Here is an 11756-nt window from a genome sequence, read left to right on the forward strand (position 1 = left end):
CGAACAAACCCCACGCTCCATGAAATGGCCAAACTTGCCTGATCCAAGGCAACATGTTCCTTTAATGTATGATAAGTCAAATTAACCTATCAAGATTTGTATTTCACATTTCTGAAACCAAGGATGCTTCATAAGTGAACATGATCACTGTAGCTCGTAGGTTTGAAGGTTTTAGTTTAGGGCAGTGGACACTATTGGTAATTACTCAAAATAATTTTTAGCATAAAAACTTACTTGGTTATAAGTATTAATGGAGAGCTGTTGATAGTTAAAAACATTGAGAGAAACAGCTCCCTCTGAAGTAGCGTAGTTTTCGAGAAAGAAGTAATTTTCCACAAATTTGATTTCGAGACCTCAGATTTAGAATTTGAGGTCCTCAAAACAAGCATCTGAAAGCACACAACTCCGTGCGACAAGGGTGTTTTTTTTTCCATTATTATCTCCCAACTTCGACGACCAGTTGAGTTCAAATTTTCAAAGGTTGGTCATTTTATGCATATGTTGAGAATACTGGTTTTCGACAATTACCAACAGCGTCCAGTGCCTTTGAAAGTAATTTGTACGACAAGAATAAAAGAAATTGTTTTTGACTTACCACAGCTGATACAAACTGACCCTCTGTAATGATAGGAAATGAATTCTAGATGCCACACACTCATGACACTTGCCACTCAAGGGCACTGATAAACATTGATGGCTAAACACTTTTCAGCTTTGAACAGGGAAACTAATTTGATGCTTGTGTGAAAATTATATAAGTGGCTTCTTATATAGCATTCATATCCGTGACTTAGTGACGCCCAAAGCGCTCCAACATTCAGTGTATTCCTGCAAGGCATTGTGGAGCACGTTTTGAAGTATGAGACCAATCCTTTTACATTGCACCATGCTCAAGGTGTTAGTGTGGCACGATATGCTGCCAACCAAACCAGGAACACCGGGACGAGCCCCCTACTCTTTTCGATAAGTGCACTGGGTTCTTCTACAAGTACCCAGAAATAAGAGTTTAAAGTGTCATGCTTAAAAGGCACAAGTGTAACGACCAGGACTTGAACCCACACTCTGCTGAATATCTCAAATTCAACATTTAAATAAAAGTCACAAGCCAAACAGGATTTTTGTCAGTTTCCTCATGGTTTATTTCATGATCAATTATTTTTGTTATTTTTTACATACAAAGTTCATCCTAGGAAAGAAGTACATGTTTGGATCCCTGTTTAAGTGAAAATATTACTATGGTAATGGTATTAAAGTCATACATAAATAGGCACCAGCCTAAGCTACACATGATTGCTAGGCTGCAAGCTGGATAACTGCGTCGTGGAGGAAAGAACGGTATACTGAATAATTTTTCCAGTAACAAAAGGCAGTAAGCAATCAAATGGCTTCTGATAAAAACAAATGTTTGTTGCTAGAATTACTCCAAAGAGATTTGTTCCCAATTCTCATGCAGAATTTAACTTTCCTATGAGAACTTATGAATGACTGAAAACTGATCAAACTTTCACACTCAGTTGTCTTGAATGACAATTTTGCACATTAATTACTTACGCCCTTTCCTGCAGCCGATTTCACGAAACGCTACGATTAATCCTAACTCGAGTTAGGACGAGTAACCCGTCCTAACTTAGGATGGGTTCAATGCGTCCTCTGCTTTGGATACGGAATTTAAATCGTCGTAAGTCCTAAGTTAGGAAGAGTTTGGTGAAATCGATGGCTGGTAACCTTGTATTACGTCCTTCTTCAACGAATACGCCGATTGTATCTTCATTCTGAGGCCTGCACAAAAAGTAGCTTTAAGCACAAAATGATTCTGCTTTCCACAATATGGTCACCAGCTAAAATGCCATGCAACGTGTACCGTCTGTGACTGGTATCTTGCTTATTTTTGCTTACATGTAGTTCCAGCATAGACTAAGCCAAAGTCAGCACTGGATCCAAGGTTAACAAGAGTCTCACATAGAATCCAAAATGGCTGACTTATGACCAACTCCCTTCCATCTATAAATACATATTTACATTTTGACTTTCTAAAATGCTTTCACAAAAGTTCACACCAAATCTTTTTTGAAAACAAAGAAACTGTTTTTGATAAGGGTGAAAGTTTCCAGGTCTGGCAAAAAATTAACAATGTTTACCCTAAAGATCTTTAACAATGCCAATCATTCAAAGTTCTATCGACCCACTTTGATAACAGACAACTGAAAGCTGAAAATTGAAAGTCCAAAAGTGTCAATCAAGATGGAGAATTATTGTGCAGGCACACGATGTTTCTAAAATACAAAAGGTGCTACACAAGTCCTTTGAACCTTTTAAAGTAAACAATGTTTTCAAACAATGGGATGCCTGTTGGATTGGTCCTGCCATTTTAGGTGCTGCACTTTCAGTTAATTGTGTCCAATGTTTCAATGGAATTGGGCGGTTTTACTTTGTATGCTGATAAATGTTTTCAGTAATTACCAAACGTGTCCAGTGCCCTTTAATCTTAGTTTGAAAACCAAAAGTCTCAGACCTTTAACAATTTCTTTCAGACTATTCTGATGCCTTGCATGTTCTTCTTGAGGTGGACCATCGCCAAGCCTTGTTTCTTCTCTTCATCCTTGAATGCTTGCTTGTTAGCCTTCTTCTCAAGCCGTCGATACTGTATGACAAAAAAAGCAAAATCCAAAATCATCACAAAAAGCTCATAGTTGTCAGAAAGATATAATTGGGTGTAAAACAGAGAAAAGATTGAACCTGGCCGCCAGAAAAGATTGAACCTGGGGACTTTAAATATGAGTTTCTCAACTTTTATTGTATTTCAGAGAGCAATTTGTACTGTATGAACATTAAAACACATGAAATTTCAGAACAATATTTGAGCCTGCCGCTTTTGTACATCGCTCTACCAACTGAGCCCTAAAAACTTGCAGTCTCCCTAATGGTAAACTTTTTTGTTTCAGGGAGCCCCATTCCTCATTTGGTGCTCAATAAAGGACATTTTAAAATAAAATAAAATTGGAGAGGAAGGGGGGGGACAGAGGTACTTCTTTACAAGAAGGAAATAGTGTCTTTAAGTCTGAGAACATTTTATTTTTTAGTAAAAATAACAATAAAGATTTGTTATGCCCACTCTACACCCTGCTGGGTGTTCAAGGTGCAGTAAAACAAAACAAAAGAGAACATACACAACAAAATTAGTACTTGAAAACTTGTGATGTTAGATACGTGTTGAGAAGAGATTTTACATTTGTAATACAAAGACAAGATCTAAGAAAAGTGGTAGAGAGCTCCAGAAGCATGGCACAGCTGGACAAATAAGACCCTTTTTTTGGGGGGGGGGGGGCAATACCCTCTGCCCCATATCCGGCACGCTATAGACGATGTGACCTATGTTTACATTCAAACCGCACTCTGTTGACAAAACACTCTATACGTCATGTTTCGCCGGGCACTGAGTTGCGCAGTCACAGTAAGATTGCGTACACTTTCTAGCTGGCTGCCAAAACACAAAGGTTTTGCCCGGCGGTATGCGCGCGAATCATGTTATGGTTTTCGTGTGACGCCAGAGGTCACATCGTCTATACCGTTCCTACTTCTCAAGTTCCTCTTCCGAGTCTGGTAACCAAACTCATCTTACCCTCCTGTCTTCTTTAACAGCTTGCTTCCTCAGTTTCTTTTCCTCGGGTGTTTCTTTCCTGTCTGTGGGTCTCGAAGGAGCGATGGTCGGTAGAGTGAACTCGTCGTGCAGCTCCCTCTCCTGCTGTTTCTTTGTGGGGCCAGGACTTGGGAGGGTATCGAGAGGCATTCCCGTCTTCTGAGAAAGTCGGATGCCGGATTTTTTCTGAGGGACAAACAAAATGGCACAGGATATCAGGTAAATAAAAAATAATAAGTTCTTATAGAGCGCCTTTTACAATAGCAGTATCAATGCGCTTTACATGAGTGCCTTGGTCATTGGCCCAATAACATTCTTAAGGCTTTTTCACACATAATATCAACCTCTCCCCTCGCACGCACCCCCTGGGTGAAGCATTTTGCTCAAGGACACAGGTGCATGACCGGGATTCTTGCAACTTTGATGACCAAATGAGTCAAAATTTTCATGCATATGATGGGATACGCCAAGTAAGAATATTGGTCTTTGACAATTACCAAAGGTGTCCAGCCGTCGTTTTCACCAAACTCTTCCTAACTTAGGAATCATCTTAGGACTTAGGACGGGTTCAGTTCTGTATCCAAATACGTAGGACGCATTGAACCCATCCTAAGTTAGGACGGGTTACTCGTCCTAACTCGAGATAGGATTGATCCTAGCGTTTCGTGAAATCGGCCGCTGTGCCTTTAAGCAGCTCCATGAAACTGGTCCCAGGGAAGGGGAGATGGGTGACCTAGAGACACTGGACACTTTTGGTAATTGTCAAAGACCAGTCTTCTCACTTGGTGTATCTCAACTTATACATAAAATAACAAACCTGTGAAAATTTGAGCTTAATCGGTCATCGAAGTTCCAAGATAATAATGAAAGAAAAAACACCCTTGTCACACGAAGTTGTGTGCTTTCAGATGTTTGATTTCGAGACCTTAAATTCTAAATCCGAGGTTTCAAAATCAAATTCGTTCAGAGGGAGCTGTTTCTCACAATGTTTTACACTATCAACCTCTCCCCATTACTCGTTACCAAGTATGGTTTTATGCTAATAATTATTTTGAGTAATTACCAATAGTGTCCACTGCCTTTAAGGAGGGTCTGTGGTCAATGTTGCGGTTGGACATTTCAAAATTTAAGCAGCAGGGAGTAGGGGGAGTGGCTTACTTTTGTAGGCTCTTTAATCGTTGTTGGATGGTTGTAGAGAGTGGAGTAGGTACTGAGGATTGATTCACAGTCCCATCGTTCGTCTTTCTTGGTTTCTGTGACTGTAAGTTTGACACGATCTTCAGTCTCGTCTCCATCTTCATCATCGTCGTCATCAACACCCTCATCATAGTCACCCAACTGTTTCTTTCCATCCTCTAACTTGCCTTCCCTTCGGATATCTGCAAGGGAACTAAAATGTGAAAGGGGGGGTTACAAAAACAAAAGAAACTGTGGATAAGGCGCCTTCAGACCATACAACCCCATGGTCTGAACCAAGAAGGAATAACTGTTAACCTTTTGTCTTTGCCCTCTCCTTTTCCTAACAGATATGTGGGTGTAAGCTTGGTCGACTAAAGTCGCCAATGTTAAGGAAGAGGGGGTATGAGTGCTGTCAACTTAATTCGTAAGGGGGTAAATCAAGCAGTCCGGTTGGCATAGTGGCATCTTTCCTCGGCTTCCACCTATAAGACACCGGTTCAAATCAGGAAGGGCACTATGCGGATTGGGTTTTCACTCTCAACTGATTGGGCGGGTTTTTCCCTGAAATAATTCGTAGAACCAAATTTTTAACTCCGGACAACAAAACTACGGACCTCCTTAGCTCACAAAGTCAAAGCAAAATGCATATTTGAGGGATGTTTGTGTGAATCAATACAGTCTGCTTTCAAAACATAATTTCAACCATATTCATTTCATAACAAAAGTGTTCAATCCGAAAGGCAATATTTCCTTTCCAAGTTACCTCCTCTAAGATAAAAGTTATAGTACACTTAAAAGTACAACCATTATGTAAAATCACTTTTTGAAGGAGTGTAGGCTCCGAAAAGAGCCGATAAGGTCTTGTTGTTTCGAACAGCACACTCTGGTCGTCTTCTGGAGAAAAAGCGAACTCTTCCAACAGAGATTTTACACACGGTTGTAGCTCCAAGTTTGTTGTTTACGGTTACTTCTTATATTTATTTTTCCTCACCATGCAAATCTTCAAACACCACTTACCTCTTCTGTTGTGAAACGATATACTCGTCCATAACTTGTTTCATGATAGCATTTTCTGCGTCCACCTCTCGATGTCCGTCGATGTCGTCGTGATCTAACGCTCCGATCTCCATGTCATCGTACTGCTCGTATAACTACAATCAAACAAAGGGGACAAGGTTGGGTCAGAGGTTTCTTTCTCTGCCTTCAACCTCTGTGGAAATCCCATTTCTAATCCTACCTCAGACCGGAACCTTGCAAGTGGACTCGCTTTTCACTCCCCGACATCACCCAGGGGTCGAAATTAAGTGTATTTTCATGGTAGTCAGCAGGGCTAGTAACCAATGATTTTTAGTAGCCCTGATGAGATTTTGGTAGCCCGAAAGACGCATTATGTCTCGAGTCACGGCTTAAACTTTACAATACACCATAGCACAGTTCTTTGTTGTTTGTAATGATGATTTTTTGCATTGTTTTTCCACTAGCCCGTCGGGCTATCAAACTGGAAAAATCAGTAGCCCGGCTGTAAATCTGGTAGTCCCGGGCTAGCGGGCTAGTGGCAATTTCGACCCCTGTCACCCCTCACAAATTCGAGAAACAATTCAAGAATGAATTGTTTCCAAGGGTTAAAATGTTTTTGAGTCCATTTTAGTCAACAAGAATTTCAGATGAAACAATTCCTGACAAGAATGATTTACAAGAAGCTGTGGCGCAATATGCAACCAATAAAAAAATCAGGAACACCCTTCTCTTTTTGATAAGTGCACTGGGTTCTTTTACGTGCATTACACAACACATGGGACCAACGACTTTATGTCCCATTTGAAAGATGCAGCAATAATGGTTAAGTGTCTTGCTTAAGGACACAAGTGCCTCGACCGGTCCTTGAACCCACACTCTGCTGAACAGAAACACCATCTAATCTTATCCGCGCGACCAAGACACGGTCCAACTTTTTGACTTCTTGTTACCTTTTCAAACCTGTCGTCCAGAAGAGTCAATCCATCGTTCCTCCTCATGACGGATGACGTGATGGAATAATTGGTGAATTGCGTCTTGGTTTCCTCAGAGAGGTACGTTTTCTGGTCGTAGTTTGGGTTTCCTTCATCATCACTATCTTCTAACTCATCGGTTAAATAGTCCTCATCGTCATCCGACTCGCTTCCATCACCTATACCATCGGAAGGTTTACTGGAGAATAAAGGGTTTAGGAATGAAAAAAGAAATACTTACTAAAGCAGGGTATGACCCAAGGACCTCCGTATTAACCTGTTGGCGCTCTAACCAGCTTAGCAATCTAAGCCCTATGCTGGCTGCCTCCCTTCAGGGCGAAATTAAGTAAAATTTTATAGTAGTCAGTAGGGCTAGTAACCCAGAATTTTTAGAAGCCCTGATGAGATTTTGGTAGCCCGAAAAATACATTCATCTTGAGTCATGGCACAAATTGGTCACCGAAAGTTTTATTTTTTCTCATAAGCCCTCCAGGCTGTAAAACTGGAAAAATTAGTAGCCCGATTGTAAAACTGGTAGTCCCTGGCTAGCGGGCTAGTGGCAGTTTTGACCCCTACCTCTATATACTTTGGTGGAAACTATAAAGTACCCAAGTGTGAATGAAGCCCACCTGTGATCTGTCTCATCCTGAGCAATCAATATGAAATCATCTTCCAGCTCATTGTCGGGGTCTTCAAAATCAAAATCTTCATCCATGGCAGCCACAAGATCTGGATCCAGATCAAGCCTCGGACCTAGAAGGGTAAAGAAACAAGAAATAACTTGAAGAGAAAACTCTAACAACAAAAGCAAACATTGACGGAGACCATGTAGGCCCAGGTTTAAAGGAACACGTTGCCTTGGATCGGTCGAGTTGGTCTTTGAAAAGCGTTTTGTGACCGTTTGTTATAAAATGCATATGGTTAGAAAGATGATTTAAAAGTAGAACACAATGATCTACACAAATATGCCTCGAAATTGCGTGGTTTTCTTTTTACCTCGTCCAATAACACGGTCGGCCATTTATGGGAGTCAAAATTTTGACTCCCATAAATGGCCGACCGTGATAGTTCGCGACATAAAACGAAAACCGTGCAATTTTGAATGATACTTGTGTGGATCATTATATTCTACTTTAAAAACATCTTTCTAACCGTATACATTTCATAACAAACGGTTTCAAACGCTTTTTATAGACCAACTCGTCCGATCCAAGGCAACGTGTTCCTTTAAGCCATGCTCCCATTAGACTTTCTTTTGTTAAAGTACCACAACTTTTTTCTGTAGAATGAAATCAAATTAAATCAAATGGGGAGGTAAGGTAAACTCCCTCCCTGTCAGTGTCAACTTACCGTGACCATCCGTGCAGCCACAGTAAATTAAAAGGTCTCTAATAGGAACAGCTCTGCACTGTAAACCTAGCGCGACCGTGCTGTAAAATAACAGAAGCGGAACCTTGAAGCGAAAGCAACTGAAGCAAACATTGAGAGAAATTAACATTAACTTGCAGACCTGGAGTTGAACAGAACACGTAGGCCATGGCTCAAGGCCAGTTGCTATCGTTGCGCGATGGAAATCTTGAGGCGCGATCATAAAAAGCACTGTTTATAGTCATAGCTGAGGCCTATAGACTGTGTTTCCATCGCACAACAATCGCGCGACCATCCGTGACCGACTATAAACAGGCCTTTAAGCCATGTTCCCATTTTTTGTTAAGTAACACGACTGGGGATGTATGGTAAACTTCCCTCCCTGTCAATTAACTGGGACTGTGATGTAAAACTAACAGGCTGAAAGAGGCCGCGGAAGACTTCCGCGCAAGCTACAGTGATTAAGTTCACTCATCAGACATCATTGGTATCATTACATGAATCATATTATACACAAATAATAACACAGGCTACGTACCATAAACAGGAGCTGCTTTGTTGAGTAGACCAACTTTCTCTTCAGTCTCTGAGGGGAATACATCAGAGGGAAGACCAAGCTTGGAGACCTAGTAAGATCAAAGACGTTTTTTACTCTGGATGTAGTTACAACAGGTTTGTGAGTGGATCTTCAAAGAAAGAGCTGAAACACTAATTATGATGTAAGGATGATCGTGTAGCGTCAAGTGAGCGGGCATCATGCATTTACACTGTGCAATTTGGGGCCCCGTTAATCCAGTAATTAGGAGTTTCTCAAATTATTGTAGTTGTACATTATTATTGCCATACTTATTGCCAAGCTTATATAAGAAAGAGAAAAAGAGGGGGGGGTTTAACAAATAAAAGTTTGTCCTGATCAATTAAAAAGCAGACATCCGCTTTAAAGCAGATTTCACAGGCCTGTTATAAGGAGGGTAATCCTAGGCCAATAGATGGATTGCAAATGACGTCATTGACCACTATCTTTGATGCGCACACGTGTAGGCGCTGCGCACGATTCTCAGTCAATGATAGCCTTTCACAAGCGCCGGTTCATAAAAGATGTCGGTCAATGCTATCACAAAGAGTTGAACAAAGGAGGGTTCACGATTGCAGGTGTTTACACACTTCTGTGGGGTGATTTGGGAGGGGTAAGGAAGATTTTGTAAGAGTTTTAAGGATTTTTAAAGAAATTTTGATTTTTTTTTTATGATTTTGGATGATTTTGGATAGTTAGGGTTGATGACATACCTGAGGAGGGACCTGAACATTAACCGGCACTTTTGGTTGCTGAGTTGAGGATGATGTGGGCTCAGACCACACAACTGCTGGATTCACATCCTTCAGATGCTGAAGGTAGTTATAATCATCATCGTAGAAAACTCCAAATTCCCTCTCCTGCGATTTCTGCTTCTCAAGTTCTTCCTATTAAGATAATTTCAGAGTGATTGTTATTAATTAAAAAAAAAAATCTGCAAGTCGCCCTAAGGCCACTTCAAGGTGCGGGCTACAATTGTTTTTTTTTTCCAGAGGCCGGCCGTTGCCACCTAGGGCTGAAACACGGTTACCCCTTTTACAGTCCATACGGCTTGGGTATCATCAGTCCGAAGCCTGGCCGATAGAGCAGAAAGCACTACCTCCCCAATTTTGCGTAGCAAGTGTCACGACTGGGATTCGAACCCCACACTCTGCTGATCAAACACCAGAGCTTGAATCCAGTGCTCTTAACCGCTCCGCCACCACACGCCACAAATCTGTGAATACGGATGTGTGGTAGCTTTGTATACTCAGAACTTTCCCGAGTCACAGGCATATTACTTGGATGGGGTTTGAACCCACAACCCTTGCAATTCTAGAGCAATGTCTTACCAACTAGACTACTGAGATTGCCTGGTAGCTATAGGCAGTTCAAATTCTATGTTTCGGCAGCGGGTACAGCACTGGTATTGAATATTAAGCATATTTAAGTAGTATTATGTCATTTCTATCCACAATACACAGTGGAATGCACAGAGTAAAATAACACAAAGAACAAGTAAAATCATCACGTTAAAACAGACTGAACGATAACTAAGTTAGTATTATTTACAAACAAAACAGTGGATTATTTTACAGAATCAGACTGTAGGAGGGTTGAACACTGTATCCATTCACCACACATGATTTTGCATACCCGTCTACAGTGGATTAGTTTCTACTAATCAGACAGAGGGGGGTATGGGGAAGGGGGTGGGGGGGTGGGGGTCAGGTGACTTTGGATAGTTTGTGTTCAAACCTTTTCTTTAGCCTTCTGCTTTTGCAAGAGGACAAATTTCGAGCTGTCTTCATCTGCCTGCAGAGGGTCTCGTTGACTTCGATGAACCAGATGAAAACTCACTGAACTCTTGCGATCTATAAATGGCTTTTTCTTTCTTCCCGGCTGCAAAGAAATAACAAACATTAGGATAAATAACAATAATAATTGTTGGTGTATAGCACTCAACAGGTGATTGATGATTAAAACTGACGAAAGTTTCAATTGTCACAACTACATGCTCCTACTAGCTACATGTAGACACATTAACTGTAACAATCATGTTTCAAAATCAAATGCTAAATCTGAACTCTTAATTAGAAAATATATATTTTTATGTTGAGCGCAAAGTAAAAAACCTGCACAAGTTACAAATTTGCGCAGGTTTTTACGGCAAAAGACTATAAAATTCTCAACAATAAAATACCGCTACAACAATCGCAATAGAAAATGCCAATAATTATAGAATAACACAACAAAAGTACACAGCAATGTAATGCAATTAAATACAGCAAATATGGCAGTAGGGGGGATACCGAACAGAGAACGGTACGTGATATTATAACGCAAACTACAGCGATAACAAAACAGTAGCAGTACAGTATGGATTACAGAATTACACAGCAATATAATGTCATAATAAACATCAGTTGGATAACTTTCCGTATGGCGCCACCACCTTTTCACTCATTTTTACAAAAAGGGATATCTCATTGAGGTAAATTAGATACTATATTATTTCATATCGAATGAAAAAGTGGTGGCGCCATACGGAAACTTTTCCCATCAGTTCTGTAGGGTTTAGGATTGGCGAGTATATCACAGTTCCAATCCCCAACCCCCCCCCCCCCCCGCCCTTCCATGGCTGCCAACACAATCACAAAACAGTTAAGTTAGTCACAAGCAAGTTTTACAGAATTGTATTTCGAAGAAGAGGGGGGAGCAAACTCTTTTTCTTTTTTTCACCCTCCATATTGAAAGTTCAGTTAACTAACATATCTGTCAGATATATTAATTTGTCATAATAAACACCTTACCATTTTAACTTCTTCTTTGTGTAACAAAATACAGTATAAATGGAGGTATAAATCTTCTCGTTTTCCACAGCTTTTACATGTCGAAATCCTCAGTCAACATTCAGTGAATCATTACTGCTGAACACATGGTGGTGCTTTAACTACGCATGCGTGACATTTAGACCGTGACCTTTTGATAGGGGCGCAATGTTAACACGGTCATCATACTGACCGCGCAT

General features: G+C 40.6%; 1 protein-coding gene across 1 annotated transcript; it reads right to left on the bottom strand.

Annotated features, from left to right (window-relative positions):
- Positions 1–1125: 1125 nt before the first annotated feature.
- On the bottom strand, positions 1126–11662 carry LOC139952142 (protein LTV1 homolog). The gene is made up of 10 exons (XM_071951122.1): positions 11539–11662; positions 10484–10627; positions 9460–9633; positions 8711–8798; positions 7434–7557; positions 6784–7003; positions 5834–5967; positions 4796–5027; positions 3620–3823; positions 1126–2641 (listed from the first exon to the last, which is right to left on the bottom strand). Exons 1-10 carry the CDS (start codon positions 11539–11541, stop codon positions 2528–2530), a joined length of 1437 nt encoding a protein of 478 aa, XP_071807223.1. The 5' UTR covers positions 11542–11662; the 3' UTR covers positions 1126–2527.
- Positions 11663–11756: the final 94 nt, after the last annotated feature.

Source organism: Asterias amurensis, chromosome 20 (assembly GCF_032118995.1).
Source record: "Asterias amurensis chromosome 20, ASM3211899v1".
Classification (NCBI taxonomy): Eukaryota; Metazoa; Echinodermata; class Asteroidea; order Forcipulatida; family Asteriidae; genus Asterias; species Asterias amurensis.

What these genes read in the sequence shown, in the direction of transcription:
- LOC139952142 (XM_071951122.1), bottom strand. An exon ending in ATGTTCAGGTCCCTCCTCAG is followed by an intron (nt 8,799 to 9,459) that starts GTATGTCATCAA and finishes TGATCTTACTAG; the next exon opens with GTCTCCAAGCTTGGTCTTCC. An exon ending in CAGGATGAGACAGATCACAG is followed by an intron (nt 7,004 to 7,433) that starts GTGGGCTTCATT and finishes TTTATTCTCCAG; the next exon opens with TAAACCTTCCGATGGTATAG.